The sequence below is a fragment of the Miniopterus schreibersii genome (assembly GCF_964146895.1).
Source record: "Miniopterus schreibersii genome assembly, chromosome: 7".
Taxonomy (NCBI): domain Eukaryota; kingdom Metazoa; phylum Chordata; class Mammalia; order Chiroptera; family Miniopteridae; genus Miniopterus; species Miniopterus schreibersii.
Window position 1 is genome coordinate 11,924,933 of NC_138108.1, and position 21,716 is coordinate 11,946,648.

Sequence of the window (21,716 nt, forward strand, 5' to 3'; positions counted from 1 at the left end):
TTCTTCCCCTTCTTGCCCAGCAATGACAGACCATACTCAAGCCAAATTGGGGAGAGCAGCTCTATTAACACTGGTGGGGCTAGCAGGGAGCAGTCCAGTGTGGGCTCTCAGGGCCATGCAGTGTTCTCTTGAGAGTCACAGTACAGTCAGGGTCGGGTCTCTTTCCCCAGCCTTTGCTTGGGGAGGCTTGAGGCTTGGTGTTTCCCTTCCTTGGCTCTGGACTTTTGAGTAAGGTGGGGGAGAGGGATAATGCCTCTCTGGGTTTCTCTGCCCCAAACCCCTCTGGATTTGTAGTTGCAATCTGCCTTTGAGCCAGAGTTGATGAGAGTAGTCCTGGGTCCGGGTATGGGACTAAGCCTAAAGCAAAAGGAAAGAAGGAACTCCAGTATAGAGTACGCAAAAGGGAAGAGCAGGAACGATACCAAAAGTTTTGGGAAAGAGAAGAGAGAGCAGGTGAAAAATCAGGTCCTAGATTTGCTTGTTAGGAAAGGTGAGGAAATTTTGTGCCTGGGAATGCACAACCCCGTGCTTGGTTTTCACTACCTCTGCTTTCTGGAGCATTCTTCCAGGTTTTTGTTGCCATTTAAAGCAAGTGCACCCGCCCTTCCCATGAAGTGCCCACCTTAAGATTCAACCTCCTTCAGCCCTTCCTGCATGCAGATGTGCACGAAGATGGAAGCTGGATGGAGGCTGGTGCCATCCTTGGAGAGCAGGTGTATGTGGCGGTAACCTGGAAAGGTGCAGGACAGCATTAGGAAGGCAGCCAGTTAGGGGGTTTGGCCAGGGGTGGAAGGACCCGCTCACCTTGTTGCATGCATATCCAAGGCAGGGTGTACTGACCAACAAAGTCATTTCGGGGTTTCCAGTTGTAATCCATTACCACAAAACGCAGCATGGCCAGCTCAGGCACCAGCAGCTGGAAGCACAGTGTCTGCCCCCAGTATGGATTAAAACCTGGGGTGGAAGGTGGGATGAATGAGGGAGGGAATGAAGGAACAGACATTGTTGACTGGTTTGGGGGAGGGGGTGCACGCTGGTTTCTTTCCCTGTGTGCTCTCACTTAATTTCCATAGCAACTGGGTGAGGAAATTGAGGCTCTGAGTGGGTAAGCAATTTGCCCGGGCCACTGGGGCTTATAATTGAGGGGCCGGGATGCAAACTGAAGACATCCAAGCCCTGGCTCTTCGTCCTGTTCCATGCTGCCTCTTTGGAGGTGGGGGGAGGTTGGTGGTGGCACGGACTATACTGGATGGAGGGCAGGATGGCAGGCAGTGACAGTCAGGCCCCCCCAGCACTGCCCAGTCTCACCGTTGTTCGCCACATAGCTGGTCTCCTGCCGGGCTGTGTCTGAGCGAACGCCGAAGATCTCCACCCTCACCAGCGGGTCCACGATGGACCCCTCTTTGTTCTTGTCCACTTTGGGGAGTTGCTGACCACTGATCACCTGCAATAGTTTCCACTCAGCCCAGCCCCACTCCAGCTCTCAAGCCCCGGGGGGCAAGGGAGAAAATAGGAGGAGAAATGCAGGACCTGTGCTCTAGCTTTGGGGTCGCAAAGCCAGTCCTCCATGGGTAATAGATTCTCTTCTAGTGATCTGTGTGAGTGTAAAATGCATCCAAGTAGAAGTCGAACAAGGTTTCAGGGTGCGTTAATGACAGCGACCCCTCCTATAGCATTTACTGTGCACCAGGCATTGTTGTAAGCGCTTTATTTTAACTAATCACAACAACCCTGCGAGGTAGGTAGTAGAATCACCCCCATTTTCAGGTGAGGAGACTATGGTTAAGGAACTTGCCCAGCATTTCACAGCTAGTAAATGGGTTTGAATATAGGCAATTGGCTCCAAAGTCATGCGTCTCACAAGTTACTTTTTACCTGTTGCACTCCTGTCCGGCCTAGCCACCTCTTCCCCCTGCTTCTTTCTCAGCTCTCCCAAGTTTCTTCCCAACATGTTTGCTTTCCATTATACCTGGATTAGGAGAGTCTGGGCTCTGAAAGGGCTGATGGGCCTCTCGGGTTGGAAGAAACTCTGGGTGTCACGTAGGAAGTCTGGCTTCAGCACGTAGCCACAGCCACCGTTCTGGCGGAAGAGCCCATCGTAGATGTCCATCTCAAGGCCCGCCGTCTGCACATTCATAGCCACTGAGGGCCCCAGAAGAAGAGAGGGGAAGGATTCACCTTGGAGGCCATCTAGCCTCTCTTTCAGAGAGTTAAAAAGACATATTGGGTATAAAAGGGTCTGCTGGGAACACCTCCTTAGGTATCTTTCTCAGCCTAGCCCTCCTGGAGCATTCCCTGGTCCTTCTGCCACCCAGGATCTTATTGCCCACTTGTTGCTCTTCCACTCCCCCTTCCCTGTCCCTACTGCCCCCTCACCCATCTGGCAGCCTGCATTCCAGAATTCCTGGGGGTTGTAGTTGGATGAGTCTGTCCTCAGACCACTGGGATACACACGGCTTAACTGCCAGGCGTTATGCTGCACAAACTCATTGCCTGTAAAAAGGGGGTAGGTAGACAGATGGAAGGGGGTGGATGCTCTCCCTTCCCTGGTCCCAAGGACCCCACCCACCAGCTTCAGTCTTCTCCCCAGCATCTCCCCCAGCTTCTCCCTAGAGCTTTGAGCCCACTATTTATAACTCCTGTCCCCAAGCCTGCTCTGAGGAGTTTCTTAGCTCCCTGATCCCTCCTTAGCTTCCTTGTCTTCTTTCTGGGAACTCATCTGCTTGCCCATCAGGCCTGACCCTACCCATCCCATTTCTTCCCTGTCCCTCCTTTTTGGTCCTGACCGGCCTCCTTGATGAGGCTCTTGGCCTTCGTTTCAGAGAAAGATGATAACTCATAGAAGCGGTAGTGCTCCCTTGAATGAGTGAAGCTGTGGAATGAAACAGTCTTTGTGTAGACAACCAGTGCAGAGAGGGATGGACACAAGATGGGCTTGGATTTCTAGAAAAGGAGAGAGGAAGATGGAATCGAATCATCAGCAATCTGAGGGAAGATGCCAATAGCCAAGATCTGAACTTCCCCACCCAACCTAAGCCTCTGCCCACTGCCTCCCCAGTGCATTCTCCCTCCTGCCTCACCTGCTTGGGAAAGAGAGGGAGCCCAGGCTTGGGAAGAGGAGCCTGGACCATAATCTGACAACAGACAGACGAACAAAGCAGCGGGCACATCACAACCTGGGGATGGGAATGGGAATAAAGGCAGCTACATACACTGATGGGATTAGTTTCCTCTGGACTTGAAGAGTCTGTTCTATATTACTTTCTGAGTAACAGGTTTTAAATTTATTATTATTTTTAAACAGAGAGGTGTCATCCTCCCTGCCTTTCCTCTTTTAAAACAACAATTCTTTTTGGTCTAAATGTATATGAACCCCGGTAGATATGTCAAGGTGTGCAAATGGTCATGGAAGTCACATCTGGGAGGATGTGCGGGTCCCAGAGTACTATCTTTTGTCTCCTGAATTCCCATTTCCATCCCTGCGCATGGCGGCAGGTTAGACACCAGAGCTCCAAGGGAAACAGTATAAGCCAGGAGTTAGTCAGCTGAGCCAGGCAAGTGCACACAAAAAAGAAATGCAGACTTCAAACCAGGATCTTGGTGGTCCCGCAAGTGAAACCCCTTCCCCACAGGGAGCTGGACCACTCAGACACAGTGTTAGAGCCTTCACCTTCCCACCTCTTCCTGCTCCTCTGGCTATTTTTGGCTCCACCTCAGACCCACCCTTTCCAAGTAGCTTTCTCCAACTAAGCTCAATATAATAATGCTGCGTACACGCACCAGTCGCTTTCAAACTTGCCTTTAAGGAGACTTAGAAGTAGTACAAAGATGTCTCAGGAGTTACCTGGGAGGCCCAGGATAGAGCCAAATGGGCATGTCAGTTAGGATGGCTCTGCATTTATCTATTTTGTATACTGAGCTTCCAGGTAAGATTTCATTTAAAAAGATTTCATGGCTCAAAGAAGTTGGAAAGCCACTGCAATATAGCTGTGTATGGCAATATATCACGATGCCAAGGATGCATTCTTCTGCCTCTTTCAGTGGGGGCAAGGGGCATTTTGCTCCTAGGCCCTCTACCCTGCCTGGCTCTAGACTTCCCACATGGGCTCTCAGCTTGTGAGAGTCGGACCAAATGCCAGAGCGAAGACCACGCTCCTGGCCTACCTTCTCATTTTTGTCCTTACTGCGAGGGCTCAGCTCCTGCGTCTCAGACTCAAACTGGGACTCCGGCTCCAGCTCCGCCTCCTGCTGCCCCTCTAGCTCAGTCTCTAGCTCTTCCTCCTCTTCCTCTTCTTCAAGATCCTCCTCGAGCGTCCTTAGCTTCTTCCCTTTCACCAGGATCTTCTTCCGAAGCTCCTAGGGGGCAAAAATGAAGGGGCTTGGCTACCTGTCTGCTCTGAAACCCTCCTGGGGGTCGTACAAGTCCTATGGCTCTCACAGGGCCGCCTCGAAGGTAGGGGAAGTGAGTGAGTGGTCAGAAGTGCCCATGGGAAAGCTGCTTGACACATACAGCAGGGATTTATATTGTCAGGCAAACTGGTAACCTCTCTATCCACATGGAAAAAGTAAATGAGGATCTCTGCCTCACATTTGACACATAAAGATTGCTCATTGAAGATTCAGATGTAAATATAAAGAATGTTAGAAGAGAGTAGAGAATCTTTTTGAATAATCTTAAGGTGGGAAAGCCTTTAGAATATGAGATGAAAAGACATAAAAATGATGAGTGTATTTGACTGTGTAAAGCTTAAACACCCCTGTGAGGCAGAGGTAAGAAAAAAGACAAAAGGGAAATAGACTGGAAAAAATATTTTCCAGAGCATTAATATCTAACATTTAAACATTGTTATATATCAATAAATCATATAAACCCTCAAAGTGGGTAAATAATATTATACATTAGGTCAAAAGAAGAAGACAGGCCTTTCCTTTTAAAGAACTTGACTTTTTTCCTTGTTTGCCTTTATGAGTCATCTCTCTCTTATACTTTGTGGTCCCTCTCTTATACTGTTGGTGGGAGGGTTATTTTGTATTTTTTTCAGAGGGCAACTTGGTAATAATAACCAAAATGTCAACATGCAAAGCCTTCAACCCAGCAATTTTGCTTCTAGGAATCCACCTCAAAGAAAGAATAAATGGGCAAAGCTGCATATACACATGAAAAATTATTACCAACCTAAATATTTACCATTTACTGGTTATGCTTGCCATCTACTGGTTGGATAACGTATGGCCCATAATACGAAATGGAATACCATAGGGTTGTTAAAAAGGAAAAATATTATACATGAAATGACATCTGTGATATATGTTATATGTGATATAAAAGGATAGAGAGAGCCCAGCCAGGAGTGGCTCAGTGATTGAGCGTTGACCTAGGATCCAGGCGATCGCAGTTCGATTCCCGCTCAGGGCACATGCCCAGGTTGTGGGCTCGATCCCCAGTAGGGCGCATGCAGGAGGCAGCCGATCAATGACTCTCATCATTGATGTTTCTATCTCTCTCCCTCTCCCTTCCTCTCTCTGAAATCAATGAAGATATACTTTTAAAAAATAAAATAAAAATAAAAATAAAAGGATATAGAGAATAACCCCATTCACTTTTTTATAGCTGACGTACGATATAATCAATCACTCTTTTAAAATGGGAATATGTATACACATATATGTTTATATAAGCATTTAAAATCTGTTGACAGCAGTTATTGGGAAAGGTTGACATTATGGTGGGGGAAGTTCCCTTTCTCTTTATTGTTGGTATAGTCTACAACAATTATGAACTTTCAAGGAAACAGTTAAGATACTTCCACTGAAAAACTAAATATAAAGTAAATCATTGATTTAAAATTTAGAGAACTATAAATAGAATTCTATGTTCAATTAGATTTTTAAAAATTAAAGGATATGAAGAGCAAGATGGTCCATTTGAGGGTGAGAAGAAGGGAAAAACATGGAGGAAGGAGCCAAAGTGGGGGGATATGGAAGCCACAGAAGAGCCAGGGCTGGGGGAGCAGGGTCCATACCTCAGGGGAGGGCAACTGAGTGGGCAGCTGCCCATCCAAGGTGGTGCTCAGCAGCTGTTCCCCTAGGATCTCGGTCAGATGGTGTGCAATGATCTCCTGCTGCTCCCAGCTGCAGTGGTTCTCCAGGGACAAGATGACTGGATAGTCTGATGTCTGATGGGGAGAGAAGGGGACGCTGGAGCCAGAGTTCTAAAGCCTATAACCTCCTTGCTTCTCCAGGACCATCTAGTTACACACTCAACTGAGTACCCTGATTGCTAAACTCCTCCAACACCATTCCAGGCTTCAAGGAGATTTTGCTGGGTCTGGAGCCCACCTCACATCTAAAAGTCAGTCGTGGTACAGCCACTGTGGGAAGCAGTATGGAGTTACCTCAAGAAATTAAAAGTGGAAGTGGAACTGCCTTATGACCCAGCGATTCTACTTCTGGGAATATATCCAAAGAAACTTGAAACATTGATTCGAAAGAATATATGCACCCCTATGCTCATAGCCAAGATTTATATTATTTACAATAGCCAAGATTTGGAAACAGCCCAAGTGTCTATCAGTAGATGAGTGCATAAAAAAGCTGTGCTACAGCCTGGCAGGGTGTGGCTCAGCTGTTGAGCATCAACCTAGGATCCAGGAGATTGTGGTTCGATTCCTGGTCAGGGCACATGCCCGGGTTGTGGGCTTAATCCCCGGTCGGGGCCCGCAGGAGGCAGCCGATCAATGACTCTCATCATTGATGTTTCTCTCTCCCTCCATCTCCTTTCCTCTCTCTGAAGTCAGTAAAGATATATTAAAAACAACACCACAACAACAAAAAACTGTGCTATATTTACACAATGGAGTACTACTTGGCTGTAAAAAAGAAGGAAAGCTCACCATTGCTACAGCATGGATGGACCTGGAGAGCATTATGTTAAGTGAAATTGAAAAAAAACAAGTACAATATGATTTCACTAAACAAAATAAACTAACAAGCAAAATAGAGACAGACTCACAGATACAGAGAAAAGACTGACAGCTATCAGAGGGGAGGGGGTTGGGGGGCTACGTGAAAAGGGTGAAGGGATTAAGGAAAAAACCCCACCTCATAGATACAGATAATAGTATGATGATTACCAGAGAGTAAGAGGGGTGGGGGGCAGGTAGACGAGGGTATAGGGGGGAATAAATGATGATGGAAGGAGAATTGACTTGAGGTAGTGAACACACAATACAATATACAGATGATGTATTATAGAACTGTACACCTGAAACCTATATAATTTTATTAACCAATATCACCCCAATAAATGTAATTAAGAAAGTAAAAAAAGTGAAGGGACAATAAAAATTTAAAGTATAAAATAAATAAAAGTCACTCTTGGGATCCCAAATCTCAGACAAGTGTCAGGTCCAACCCAGGTTCCTCTGGGAACTTAGGGTTTTCAGGCTTGGAGTGGGTAGGACAGGCCACTCTCCTGGTTACATGTTCATGTTAAACTCTCATGCTTTCATCTCCAGGTTCTTATCACCCCCCAGCCCTACCCACCACTTTGTCTATTTCTTAATCCACCCTCTCTCAGACAGGTGACAGAAGTTGTTAGAAGTGACTAATAGCTAGCAATTATCTCTATAACAACTAATTACTAGTAACACAGCTAACACTCATAATAATCCCTTAATATCTGGCTGGGTAGCGCAGTTGGTTAGAGTGTCATCCCGATACACCAAGGTTGTTGGTTTGTTTCCAGGTTAGGGCACACACAAGAATCAACCAATGAATGCATAAATAAGTGCAACAGTAAATCAATGTTTCTCTCTCCTTTTCTCTCTCTAAAATCAATAATTTTAAAAAAATTTCCTGGTTCTTCACAGTTAAAATCTTGTTTACCTATTTGCCATTTGATGTAGCCTCCTGTGCCCCCCAGACCCAGAGCCAGCCTCTCTTTCCTCAGAGCCTCCTGCCTCACTAATATTCCCTTCCTGCGGCTCCTACCTGGAAGGCGTACTGTGCTACAGTGGCCACAACTTCTTTGAACAGGATACGGGAGGTCAGGGTGTGTCCATGGTAAACGACAGGTTCCCCACTAGGTCCATCCCATATATCCACCTCCACACAGCGGCAGCCCCGCTTCAGGGCCCTGAAAGAATCCCCAAGCCCCCAGGGAGAGGAGGGGTCAAGGTCTGATCTTCTACCTAGGGACCCTCTCTCCACTGTGGAGAAAACTGCTCACAGGCACTTATCTGTCAAGATCCCTTCAAGCTACATATCCATAGACCATTGGAACACTGCTGTAGCTCACACTGATCTCCAGCCTCACCCCCAACCAGCTCACAGTCTTTCCTTAGCAAGCAGTCACATACTGCCTCATGGTGCTTCTGTTGTTCTGGTTGCATTTCATTATACAAAACCTGAGTTATTCAAATGTAAATTTATTTTCTCTACTGGACTTCTTAGGGCAGAAACTATATGCCCCATTCATCTTTGTATGCCCTGAAGCTACTAGATCAGTAGCAACTGCAAAGATATCTTGGTGATTTGTTCTAATCCATGATTAATCACGATAGAAGCAGGTACTATTTATTAGGCATTGACACAGATTATCTCACTAACCCAGACAGAATAGACGCTGGTCTCACCCCCATTTCACCAATGGGGAAAGTGAGGCCTAGAGAGCTTAAATACTTAGCCCCCGAGTACCAAGCAAGGGAGCTAGGATTTGACCTCAAATGGTCTGACTCCAGGACCTATGTTTTTAACTCCTATGCTCTACTGCCTTCCATTTAACATTCAGTTTATTTAAAATATATCTGTCAGGACCTCTGAGTTCCAAGAGAGTTTCCTAGCCTATGAAAAAAAGAGAAGCTCCATTTACCCATAGGTTTTAACACCACTCTCCCACCAGTCTTCAGTATCTCCTGCAAGTCTCTCAAGTATCCAGGGATCCTCAGCCCCCAAACCCATCCCACACAATATCTTTTCAATCCCTGTTACCCACTGACAATGTCCTCAATTTCCCACAGTGTTCCCTTCTCGTGAGCTCAAACCCTCCTCCCCTCCTCCCCACTGCACCGTATATATCCCTCGACGCTGCTCTGGCCACAAAGCTGGTCCCCCACCAGGTAGGTGTTGTGAGAGGAATTGATGTAGTAGTGGTTCAGGGGTTGAGTCATATCCTGGTAGATGGGGAGGCAGGATGGGTTGAAGATGTCTCCGTCCTTCGAGTAGAGGTAGCTGAGGAAGCCATCCATGCTCAGCACATGCCGCAGCTTGCCTAGGGTGTGGAGCAGGGGGACACTGGAATGAGAGAACTCTGAATGGGAGCACCCCAGCACACCTACAGCCAGTCCTCCACCCCACCCCTCTCCAGGGCCCTGCCTGTCAGATGATGTCCACTCCCGGCCTCCAGAACCCAAACTTGCCCCATCCCAGTTTCTGTCATTTCAATCATCTCCACCCTCAGAGAATGTTAATGCTACCAGGGGAATCATTACATTCATTCTAGTTCAATGCTGTCCAATAGAACTTTCCACAATGATGGAAATGTTCTATTCTGCACTGTTCAATATGGTAACTTCTAGACACATAAGGCTACTGAGAACTTGAAATGTAGCTGTGTAACTGAGGAACTGAATTTTCAATTTTGATTTTAGTTCATTTAAATTTAAACAGTCACATGGAGTCCATGGCTACCATAATGGACAGCACAGTATTCAGCCCAAAGGGGTAATTTTATAGATACGGAAACTGAGGCCCAGAGAAAATCAAAGTCAAAGACTTGTTAGTGACACAACCAAGGTACTTCTGTTTTATTCCCTGGGCTGTGTAGCTGCTGTCAACTGTGACCTGAGGGTTTCTTCCTATTGTCAGTTCCCATACAGTGTTTGAAGAATGTCTGTCCAACATTGCCTTGGACCACACTTTCTTCAAGGGTCCTTTCACTCCTTCCATAGCCCTCACCATTTCAGCATGGGCTTCATATAGTAACAATGACAACAACTAACAGTTGCTGAGCACTTGCTCTATGCCAAGGATGTTGCCGTAAAATCTCTCTTAATGCTCTCACCAACGCGATGAGGTACATGAGGTAGATGTACTGTAATCTGCCTTGAGAAGTTAGGTAACTTATCCTGGGTCACATAACCAGTAAGTGTAGGGACTTGAACCCAGGCAGCAAGGTGTCAGAAGCACATCCTACACGACTGGGCTGTGCAGTCTCACTGAGGGTAACATTGCTGCAGGGGAGGTCCCTTGGGAGGCAGAAAAACTAGACTCTCATGCCCAGCTTCCTTGTTCCAGGTTTGACAAGATCTGGAGATGCTGAAGAATGGCAGCAAGTTTCATTCTTTACAGTACTACATCAGATCGCTAGGTTAAGTCCACAGCTGCCAGATACTTTCATAGGCATTATTTCATTTGATCACCAATTATGTTAAAAATGAGAAAATTGAGTCTCAGATTAAGCAACCTGCCCAAGGTTACTCAGTTAGTAAGAAGCAGAGTGGGAACTTGAGCCCAGGTCTCTTGACTGATACTACCCTGTAGACAGAGTATAGTATCTGATAGTCCAGTGCCAAGGGAGGGTAGAATAAATGTAACTGATGTATACTGGGTTCTGCACTGGGAATAGAAGATTCTATTTCTTAACCCTGAGGCATTCCTCTTCCATGTGGTTTTCTGAAATGATTGCTTTCAGCCCCCTTTCTTCTTTGAGCACCCACATGAATCTGAAATTACTGATTTCAACACTTTCTCTAAGTTCCATGAATACATTGTCCTTGCTTTGACCTACTACTGTATCTCTGGTTTCTAGCGTAAGTCCTGGCACATTTAGGTCCTCAATAAGCACTAGTGGAGGTGATGTGTGAGTGGATGAATGAATGAAAGGAAGAGGGAGTTGAGACTTAGGAAACCTGGGTCACTTGTCCAGCTCTCATTCATGTCATCTCTAACCCTCATTCTCAAGAGAGGCACCAAGTAAGAATCAGATGACCTGGGTTTGAATCCCAGTTCCTCCTCTCGGTAGCTGTTGGCTTTGAGCAAGTCATTTCATTGTTCTAAACCTACGTTTTCTTCTTTTGCACAACTGACTTAATAATAGAACCTATTTCAACAGGTCATTGGAAGGATTAGAAGAGAAAAGGCATGTAGAGAAATTGGCACATTATGGAAGTCTTGGCAGAGGCCCAATCTTGATTTACAAGGTTTTAGCGAGGACTGAATGAAGTAAGACACATGAAAGTGCCTTGTAAATCATTTATTATTAACAATGTAAATTCCTCACATTCTGAAGGGAATGGAGCGCGGGAAGATGTCTACTAAAAGGGCAAGGAGAAAAGTTTGAGGGCGGAGAGGGCATATTTTAACTGTGTTTGATAAAAGCTAAGTGATTGGCCTCATCATCACTCCCCTCAACCAGGGGCTGACTAGCTTCCTAGAGCTTTCAGGGGCTTAGTGACTTAATGAGCCATTTGGTAAATTTGAAGAAAGCCCAGGAAAGGGCAGAGCACCAGCGTTTAAAGAGATGGCAAACATGAAGAGAACTGGAGGAAAAGGGATCATATGCATTAGAGGAGAAGAGGCCAAAGCAAGAGGACCAAGGATTTTCCATTTCCACTGAGGCCAAAAGTTGATATCAAGAAGAACTTTCTGCAAGTGAAAGATGTGTAACATGAGCATGTGGGACAAAGGGGTCTTGTGGCATGGTCTTCCTCCAGAGCGATCTAGCATTCCAGAGGAGACCCCTGTCTTGTCTGGGCAAGAAATGGCTGCTCTCCTTCCAGAGGAGTGGTTGAATGAGATGAAGGTGGCTGGGCAGGGGGTCAGGGTAGGGGTGGACTCAGCCTTCCTTGAGTCAGGCAGAAGGCTGCTGGTCTCTGGGCCTTTCTGGTCATGGTCCCCCATCTTGCCCCCATGTCTGGTGCCTCCCTGCTCTGGTCCTCTTACCACTCTCTGAAGGCTCATAGCGGTCAATGAGTTCCAGAGCAAGGTCAGAAGCACGGTCTCCTTCTTTCTGCTCCTCTCGGAGGAAATCCACAAACTCCAACAGGGTCAGCTTCTGCCCATCAGCCGAAAAGTTTTCAAACAGTTCCTGCACCTCGGCACGCTTAGTCAGTGCCTTGTAGAACTCTATAAATTCTTGTCCTTCCAGAGTGTCAGACTGGGACGTGTCTGCTGCCTACAGGAGGGTTTAGAGGAGAGTGGACACGGACAAACCCTTTAGCAGCAACTTTCATGGCCTTGACTTACCTTGTAAGGACAGTTTTACTGACAAATGGATCTAAATATGCTTTCACAGGACACCTGATATTTCGTGTTCATTAAAGAAGCCACTTTAGTAAGTAAAAAGCAAAATTTCACACTATTTGCTACTAAAGAAAATTTTCAACTAGAAAGAATTGAAATGCCCCAAAGGTCAAAATATCCGTCCTATTTATTCACACTCCAGTTGGATTTTTCCATTGTATTAGGCACCTGTGAAAGTCTGGCCAGTGGCAGAGAGATCCTTGAGGTCTGATGTAAAAATATATTGTTAACTTACCTTTCATAAGAGTATCAATCATCTTTCCAACAAGACTAAAGAGTAAGAACCATGGCCTACACTTTCCGCTTAGCCTGGCATAGTGCTGGGGGCACATAATAGAGATTCAAAAAATGAGTGTTGTTGGATAGGTTCAGGGTGCTTCTGGTCAAGTGAGAATGTGGCCTTGGCTGGCTTCTGCAAACCCTTCCCCAGAAGGCTCACCTGGAAAAGCTGAAAGGCATATTCTTGTTCCATTTCCACATTCATCAGGTGTAGTAACCTCTGGACTTCTTGAAATGTCATCCGACCGTCCTGGTTTTTGTCTCCACGCAGGAACCAGTCACTCAGCCATCCAGGTCCCAGTCAAGGCAAAAGCACTGTGTGTGTGTTTGTGTGCGCAGAAGTGTGTGCATGTTCATCTGCTGACATCTCTCTCTCCCTGTCTTTGCTGCCTGTCTATCCCCAATGCCAATTAATTGTCCACATTAGCTTCCAGAATAGTCCCACCAGAGCACCTATCTATCTTATCCCTGCATGGCTCAGGTGCCTGCAGGGACTCCTCTGCTACCTGCAGAAAGCCCAGATTCTTTAACATAGAGGTTAAGATCTCCTGCGCCCCCATGGTCTGGCCCCAACCCAGTCTTCTCAACACATCTCTGTCCTTCCTGTACTTTAGCCTTACCTGCTCTCTGATGTCCCAGCTCTCCAGCTCTTCAATTTCCTATCTCTGGGCCTTAACTCATGCTATTCCTTCACACAGGAGTGGCTTTCCTTCCTTTTCTCTTCATGTTCAAACTTTCCTCATTTTCAAGACTCAGCTAAAATACTATTTCCTCTCTAAAGCTTTCTCAGAACCCTCTCAGCTAGAATTAAATATTTCTCCTTCCTTTGAATGCCCTCAAATAATCTAAGTACCACAACAATTCCATGGTACTTAGATTATTTACACAGTTTCATCTTCTTCCCTGACAAAAGCAATATCTGAGTCACATTTCCCACTGTACCCCTAGAGCCTGGCATATAGTACCTGCTACATTCTGCTTCACAGATGGTGAATGAATGTATGAAAGAATGTATGAACTGGCACAGAAGGTGAGTACAATCTAGGCAACTTGAAGTGAGTCTATGCCACTAAGCCCTCTATGGGATTGTTTCCACCCCCCTGGTAGTTAATGCCACTAGGATCTTCTGTTCATCTCCCAGGATCAGCACCTTGTTTGGTCCTTGGCCTCTCACTGTCCCTTTCCCCAATCTTAGGGGGCCTGACTCATGCCCAAACTCTGCCTGGTTATGCCTCTGCCATCTCAAACCTCGATTCTTCCTTCGGTGTTCTCAGCCTCACGTCGACCTGAGCTGCCCTTACCCACCCCATCTGGACTCTTGGGCCTCCCTAGCCCTGTATCCCCTCCCATCTGTCCCTAGCTCTGCAGCATCTGCTCCTTCAGTGACCCAGCCCCCACTCCGACTCCATCCTGCAGATACTGGTCCAACCGCTCCTGTTGGTCCATGTTGGTGACAAAGTCCACCAATAGCTGGAGCCCCTGCATCCAGATCTGGGCCTCCTCAACACTGTTGGCCACCAGGTCCAGGTTGGGGCGGCGGCCATGGAAGACGATGGTGAAGCCCTGCTCCAGGGGGAACTCCTCTGCCAGGCTGCGCAACAACTCAGACTGATGGCCATTACGTACTGTCTCCACGTCAGAGATTGAGACTGCCAGAGAAGGAGCAAGTGGGGGGACTGAGGAAGAGAGTTTGCCAGCAGGAGCTAAGGGCCAAGGGCTATTAATTACTCCCTTCTTCTCTGTGACGCCTTAGAGAGGAACCCCAACCTCCACAGGGAGATGCAGACCTGAGGGATTCAGGGTTCCACATGAATCACTGCTGTGTTCATAGGCAGCATGTCAATGGGCCTGTGCTGGGAATGGCAACACCTGGCTTCCAGCTTTCAGCTGGCAGGATGTCACAGACAAAGGAACTTAATTTTCAGTGTCCTCATCTTAAATAAGTTATGGTCCCTTACATGGCCTGTGTACATAGTGATCACAAAAGGACTGGGGAGGCTGATAAATGGAAGCACAGTTGCAGGGTAGAAGCAGTTACACCAAAGCATGATATGACCAATTTCAATTCTCCCATTCCAGGTTTGAGGCTTCCTTTTTCCAGATAGGAGAGAGCCAGAGAAATATTTATTTTTAAATTTTATTTATTATTATTATTATTATTTATTTTTAATCCTCACCCAAGGATATTTTTCCCATTGCTTTTTAGAGAGAGTGGGAGGGAGAGAGAGAGAGCAAAGGAGAGAGAAAGAGAGAGAGAGAAAGGGAGAGAGAGAGAGAGGTATTGATGTGAGAGAGACACATCAATTGGTTGCCTCCCACATGCACCCTGACTGGTGCCAGGGATGGAGCCTGCAACAGAGGAATGTGCCCGTGGCTGGAATTGAACCTGGGACCCTTCTGTCCGGGGACTGATGCTCTAACCAATGAGAAAACTGGCTAGGGCGAGAAATTTTTTTAAAATATGTTTTTATTGATTTCAGAGAGAAGGAGGGACAGGGATATAGAAATATCAATGATGAGAATCATTGATCAGCTGTTTCTTGCATGCCCTCTACTGGGGATTGAGCCTGAAACTCCGGCATATGTCCTGACCAGGAATCGAACCGTGATCTCCTGGTTCATGGGTTGACTCTCAACAACTGAGCCACTACAGCTGAGCTGGATTGTAAGCTTTGATGTGTCTCTAAAGCAGACTCTCTTAGATGTGTCCTGTGATCAGATTTTTAGAGGGGTCATAAAGTGTTCAGCCAATAGAATGCACACGTATGATGCATTTATGACATTTAAAAATATTTACCATAATGGCTAACATTTGTTAAATGCACCTGGTTTCAGGTTCCATGCTTTAGACGTTAATTTATTGAGTTCCTGTAACCTACTAGGTAGGTACTGTTTAACACCCATTTTACAGATGAGGAAACTGAAGCTTAGTTTAAGTAACTTGTCCAAAGCCACTCAGCTAGAAAGTGGCAGAGCCAGGGCTTTAATCCAGGCAGTTGGATGCCTGAGATCACGCTTTTATTATAATAAAAATAACAAGATATAACCTATGGTTTATTGAGCCTTGTTATGTGCCAGGACTCTTCTAAGCCCTTTACATGCAATACCTGATCTTAGTAACAGCCTTAAGAGGCAAGTACTGTTGTAATTCCCACTTTGTAGGCTCAGACCTAGATACAAGTGGGACAGCACAAGGGTACATCATAGGACCCTGGTCCCTCTCCTGCTCCCAGGCTTCTGGGCTCCTCAGATTCCACCCACCCATATGCCCACCCTGAGCTATCCACGTCACTCACAGCTGGCCTTGGCTCTCCCTCCGGCCTGCCGGGCATGCCAGACTGTCATGCCATCTTCCTGAAGTTTGAAGTATCTTAGCTTCTTCCAGTTTTTGGATCTCACCTTGCGCATCAGAGTGCCTTTCTGCATCAGCAGCACATCCTGATTGACGGGCAGCCCTGGGCCGGGAGAAGCAGGGCTCGATAGCCGACCAGGGGGGTGGAGGGCCCAAGAGGAGCCCTTGAATAGGGGTTCAGCCTCCTCCCCGTCCCTGGGTTGTTCCCCCCCACCCCCACCCCAGCCCTCTTCTGCAGGGGTACTCACGGCCTTGCAGCAGGGATGCCATCACCCACTGCTCCACCAGCAGGCGCCAGAGTCACCTAAAGGAGTAAGAAAGAGCAAAGGACTGGGCTCAACTTGGTGGTCTAACAACAGATCAAGGAAGAAAGAGAAGGAAACAAATGTTTCCGGATGGCCCACTGGTACCAGGCATTTCATCTATACAATCTGTAGCTCTTCTTACTTCTCGATGGAATTTGGTGCCTCTAAGACTTAGAGGGGCCAAGAAACTTGCCTCAAATCACGTAGGGATTCAGAATTTAAAGCCAAGTATGTCCTGACCTTTGCTGGTGTGGCTGAGTTGGCTGGGCATCCTCCTGTGCACCAAAAGGTTGTGGGTTGGATTTCCAGTCGGGGCGCATACCCAGGTTGCTTGTGGGCTCAGCCCCAGTCAGGGGGCATGCGGGAGGCAACCCGTCGATGTTTCTCTCTCACATCGATGTTTCTCTCTCTCTCCCTCTCCCTTCCTCGCTCTCTAAATTCAATAAAAACATTTAAAAAAAAAAAAAAAAAACTACACCATGCAGCTCAACTCCCTATGTTTCACAAATGAAAAAGCAAAAGTCTAGAAATGTGATGTGACTTGTCTGAGGTCACAAAGCATGTTAGTGCCCTATGTCTCTTTAGTGGGGAGAGCCTACAAAGTCATCTGGGGGTAACTAAGTCTTCGGAAAGAAGGTAGAGATCACTGAATATACAGCTTCCCTGAGTGTAGGACCTAGAGAAGGCCTTCTAAATGAGAAGCAATGTACAGGTGCCAGAGGGAGAGGAGAAGGTTGGGAATCAGTCTGTACCAAAGCGGGAAAGACAACTCAAGGCATCTCTCAGGAGAGAAAGAACCCTGCAATGGTTCCAAGATGAAAAGGTCTTGCTGGCTGAGACTGAATGTGTGAGCCTGGGTGAGAAACCTTTGGATGGAGGAAGAGCCCCAGAGTGCTTTGGGGAGACAGAAAAGTATCTCTAATTTTCTAGGTAGAGATGCATAGTTTGGAATCTGAGGCTTGCAAAAGCTATATGAAAACTAAAGTAGAAAGTATGACAAACAGGTCCCTCTTAAGTATCTCAGGTCCTCAGACTCTGGGGGTGGGGGTAGGGGTGCGGGTCAGCCTGGGGCTGAAGTCTAAACCCCTTTGCCAACATCCTACCTTATCTCCTCTCTGAACTTCAGCTCCCGTGTCTGGGGCATAGGGACTCTGGGATAGGGTGGACCTTGGCCCTGGGAGAAGACAGAATTACTTTCCCTTACACCTGGGTCAGGGAGCCACACAATAATATCCTAAAACATGGAAAGCCTGAAAACAGAGCCCAAGTACCAGGATACCCCTACTTTGGAGCCTCCCTCCTCTTAGACGAGCTTTAGAAAATTCTTCTACCCTCTTTTGTCAAACACTTCCAACCCCAGGACTTGGCATTCAAATCCTGCTCCCATTCCTGAATCACTCTTTCAAATCTGTATCTAGGTGACATGTGGCCATGCATAAGAAAGTCAGTTTCAACACCAGTTACAGAGTGTCAGAGCTGGACTTCATTTTATAGAGAAAAGGGCTGAGCACTAAAAAGATTAGCTCAACTGCCAGAGTCACCAAAAAACTAGGTGGCAGAATTGGGACAAGAACCAAGATCTCCACATGACCAGCTCAGAGATCTCACCTTAGAAAGGGCTTTCACTAGGAAGCAGGTTAAAGCAGGGCTAAGAATCTATGAGAAATAGCAAAGTTTTGTCTCTCTCTTCCATCATGTCCTGTTTCCCTCATATCCCACAAAACAGCCTTTTCTTTCTTCTCATTTTCTCTCCTTTCCCCACCCTCTGCCTAACCATTCCTTTCCCTCTCTCCCCAGCTCCCCTTTTCTCTCCTATTCTCTCTGCCTCCCCACTTGCTCACTTGTCAGCCTCTCTTTACTCTCCTCTCATCCCTCTCCTCACCACTTCTTCGTCTCTTTTTTCTGGTTCTCGACCCCTGTGAGGATTTTGAAACTGTGGTCCAGTAGCACATCCCTCTGCTCAGCCTCACTTTCCCCTGTATCCTAGGAGACTGACTAAACAAACTGCCCAGAGAATGTGACTTAGAACCCAGGTGTTCTAGGCCTTGGTGTTTCCTTTGGTGTCTGAAGGCAAAACGGGAAGGATGCTTGCAGCTGATGCAGGTGCAGTTAGGAAAGAAGACGCAGGGCACCTGGGAGAGCCAGAGCAAGAGGCGAGGAGCGGAGCGAGGGTGAAGACTGTGAGAGAGGCTGGGTCTTAGCTGTTCTCTCGTGGATGGATACCCATATGGAGATCCTAGAGGGTACAGATAATTTCCTCTATAGTACAGATGAGAAAACAGAGACACAAAGTAAGGTGGGAAGTGGCCAGGGCTGCCAAGCAAGATTTGGTCCTCAACTTCCAGGTGGCTTATGTCACCTGGACATGGACTTTGGCAGAATTGCCAGTGGCATTACAGTGGAATTCAGGGTGTCTCGGGTTTCTCTGAGGAGCAAGAAGGAAGAGAATCATTTTGTCTACTCCCCCCACCCCCAAAGTCATTACATCTTGTCTACTCTTTTGTATCTGAGCAGGATTATGCCTGACCAGGTTCATATAAACAGGACAGAATGGCTCCAGATGTGGGTCATAGCGCTCAGAAAGTCAGGGCTTGAAGATTCCTTTATGACACATCTACTCCAGAGGTTCCTGGCTATATCAATATTCCCTGGAGAGTGTTTTATAACAGAGGTTCCTTAGCCCCAACCGAAATCTACCAGATCAGAAATTCCAAGGATGGGGCTCAGGTAGATTTATTTTTACCAAGCACCCGATACACAGGCAAGCCTGGGAAACCCTAAACTCCCTCTTATCACAGACCAGGAAGTTCGGGTCCAAAGTCACATACCTGGTTGATGGCAAAGTAAGGACTAGAAGCAAGTGCTCTTCCCAGAACAGCACTTGGGCATGCCCACAAACTGTCCTGGTCCAGTGAGCAAGCAAAGAATGAGGTACAGAACCCAAACCCTGGTTCTTTCCAGGGAAGTCCTGCAACTCTCCCGGGGTTTCTAGACTCCACATGGGTCTTGGCCAACCCTTATTTGGTAACCCTCAACTACCTGTTAATGAATCCATGCTAAAGCACAGCTACTCCAATTCCCTTTCCTTTCTATGGTGGGGCTCACCTCTGAGTAGCAGCCCTGGGTAGCTAAGAAATCCCATATAAAGAAGTGACTGACACCATCCAGCAGGAAAACTGCAAGTCAAAGAGGATAAGCTAGAGAAAACCAGGAGATCAGAGCCTTGTGACCTGTTCCAGCAAAGGAGTCCAGGGTGTATATCTATTTATTGCCACCTGAGGATATGTTTCTTGATTTTAGAGAGAGAGGAAGGGGAAGAGAGAGAGAAACATCAATGAGAAATATTGGTGAGAGACAAAGATCAGTCAGTTGCCTCCTATATGCATCCTGACTGGGGATCAAACCAGCAACCCAGGCACCTGCCCTGACTGGGAATCGAACCCACAACCTTTTGGTATACAGGACAACGCTCCAACCAACTGAACCACTGGGCCAGGGCCAGAGTGCAATTTAATCAGGGCACATAAGCATGTGGAAGGCAGAGCTAGGGGCTCAGGCAGGACAGAACTTGGAACAGAGGCTGGTCAGAGCCTCCAGGCCCTTACCGTGTGCAGGATAGCAGTCCTGTGTCTGTGAGCTCTGCAATGCTCTTCACTGTGGAAACCCAGCCGGCTTTTTTTCTCCTTTGCTCCGCTTGCACTCCCTGGCTTCCTCCCCTCTTCTACTGCAGTTTGCTGCTGTGACTGGCAGAGTTACAGCCAGAAGGAAGGAGTGGGGAGGGGAGAAGTGTGAGCTGTCTTCAGTCCAGCCCACCAAGTCTTAAAGGCCCAGGACACTGGTCAGTGAGGGCGTCGTGGGGGTAGAGTGGGTAGAAAAGCATTAAGGGGAGGGATTGGAGCACCACATCTCCAGGGAGGAGGAGCCTGGCTGCTTTTCATCTTGGTGCCAGCCCTAACTGACCCCAATCCGGCCAGAGCTCTCAAAGTGAAATCCAAGGAGTGTCTGAGTTGCAGTGCTCCATGAATCACGGCTTTTCATTCTGGTTGGTTTCTCTCTGCATGTTATACAGCTGTCTTTGCCCTTATTTCATCTGGCTCCTTTCCATGGTGTCCGTTTCCACCAGCCTGCCTGCTTCTGTGCCTCTGCATGCTGCCTGGCAGGGCACTCGTTCTAGCTCCGCGGTGCAGTGAAATTAAAAAAAAAAAAAAAAAGGAATAGGATGGGAAAGGAAGAAGCTGAGGAGAAAGGGAGGAGAGGGATGATCTTGAGCGTAGAGGGACAGGTTAGTATCCATGTATAACAATAGGCACTCGCTAAGTATTTAAGGAACGTATGCAGGAATTCATTTGTTCTTTGCATCCATTCATTCTACGAGCATTTGCTCAGCACCTCCAGTGTGCAAGGACATACATGTGTGTTTATAATGGTGTGTGCAGAGATGAAGCAGACTGATGGTGCGTAAGAATCAAGGGCAAAAAGAGAAGCGCAAGACTGGAAAGACCCAGCTGGGAAAGGAAGGTAATGAGATTTTTATATAAGGGTGAATGAGTAGGCAGCTGAAACAGAAACCAAGATTGAGGAAAGACGACCAAGTTAGGAGAGGAATCGGTGATTGTAGGGCTTTATTATGATCCCATACTTCACAGTAAGAAACTGAGGCCCAGGAAAGTTTAGGCAATGCCCTGGACTCACATATCAATAGCAGAGACAAGCAGTCCCTTGCACTCTCCCAAGCACTGTGAGCTGGGACCTACTTTTGCTCTGCCTTGGAAAGACTGCAGGGTATGGCTCTTTCTAGACCAGTAGATGACAATAAGACAGCTGAGGGCATAGGGCACAGCCCTGTACTTACTTGGACTTCTGTGGGATCCTTTTCCAATGAGGTCTGTCTTAATCATAGACACAGGGTGAACTAACTGTATGAAATGATGTGATTTTAAGTGTGCTGAGACCTGGCTGCCTCTCACAGCTCCCACACACACCCCTCAACTGCCTAATATTCTACCATTAGTGATTATTTATAGCTAAACTTTAGTCCCATTAAAATAAAATCCTCCTAAGTGATTACCATAAATGTCAGGATAGTGGTTACTTTGGGGAGGAGGAAGGAGGTGTGATGGAATAAGGCACAGATCTGGCATCTGAAATAGCTGGTCAAGTTCTATTTCCAGTTCTGGGTGCTAAAAAGGGTCTTCACTTTATAATAACTTATTAAGCTATACATTTTCTTTATGTAGTTTTCTGTATCTGTGTTACATTTTATAATAAGAGGGTTTCAAATTTTTGCAACTGGTAATTTCTGAAGCCTTACTGGTTTCTCATAATTTATACCTGGGTTATGTTTACCGTATTTTAGTGAGAGCAGGTTTTGATAAAGGAAGAGGAGTATACAGAGGGGGGAGGCAGAAGAGGGAGGCCATCATGGGGAACAGAAAGATTAAGGGGGTATCAATATTTAAACCGTGCGGATCTCAGAT

The 21,716-nt window shown here is 46.8% G+C and overlaps 1 protein-coding gene across 1 annotated transcript; it reads right to left on the reverse strand.

Annotated features, from left to right (window-relative positions):
• Positions 1 to 47: 47 nt before the first annotated feature.
• PLCD4 (phospholipase C delta 4) lies at positions 48 to 19,999 on the reverse strand. Its single transcript, XM_081143184.1, has 17 exons — positions 19,845 to 19,999; positions 16,183 to 16,238; positions 15,879 to 16,037; positions 14,003 to 14,231; positions 12,743 to 12,863; positions 11,944 to 12,175; positions 9,070 to 9,271; positions 7,993 to 8,137; positions 6,024 to 6,176; positions 4,165 to 4,356; positions 2,787 to 2,943; positions 2,377 to 2,493; positions 1,970 to 2,142; positions 1,309 to 1,444; positions 805 to 954; positions 623 to 730; positions 48 to 357 (listed from the first exon to the last, which is right to left on the reverse strand). Exons 2-16 carry the CDS (start codon positions 16,202 to 16,204, stop codon positions 624 to 626), a joined length of 2,295 nt encoding a protein of 764 aa, XP_080999310.1. The 5' UTR covers positions 16,205 to 16,238; positions 19,845 to 19,999; the 3' UTR covers positions 48 to 357; position 623.
• Positions 20,000 to 21,716: the final 1,717 nt, after the last annotated feature.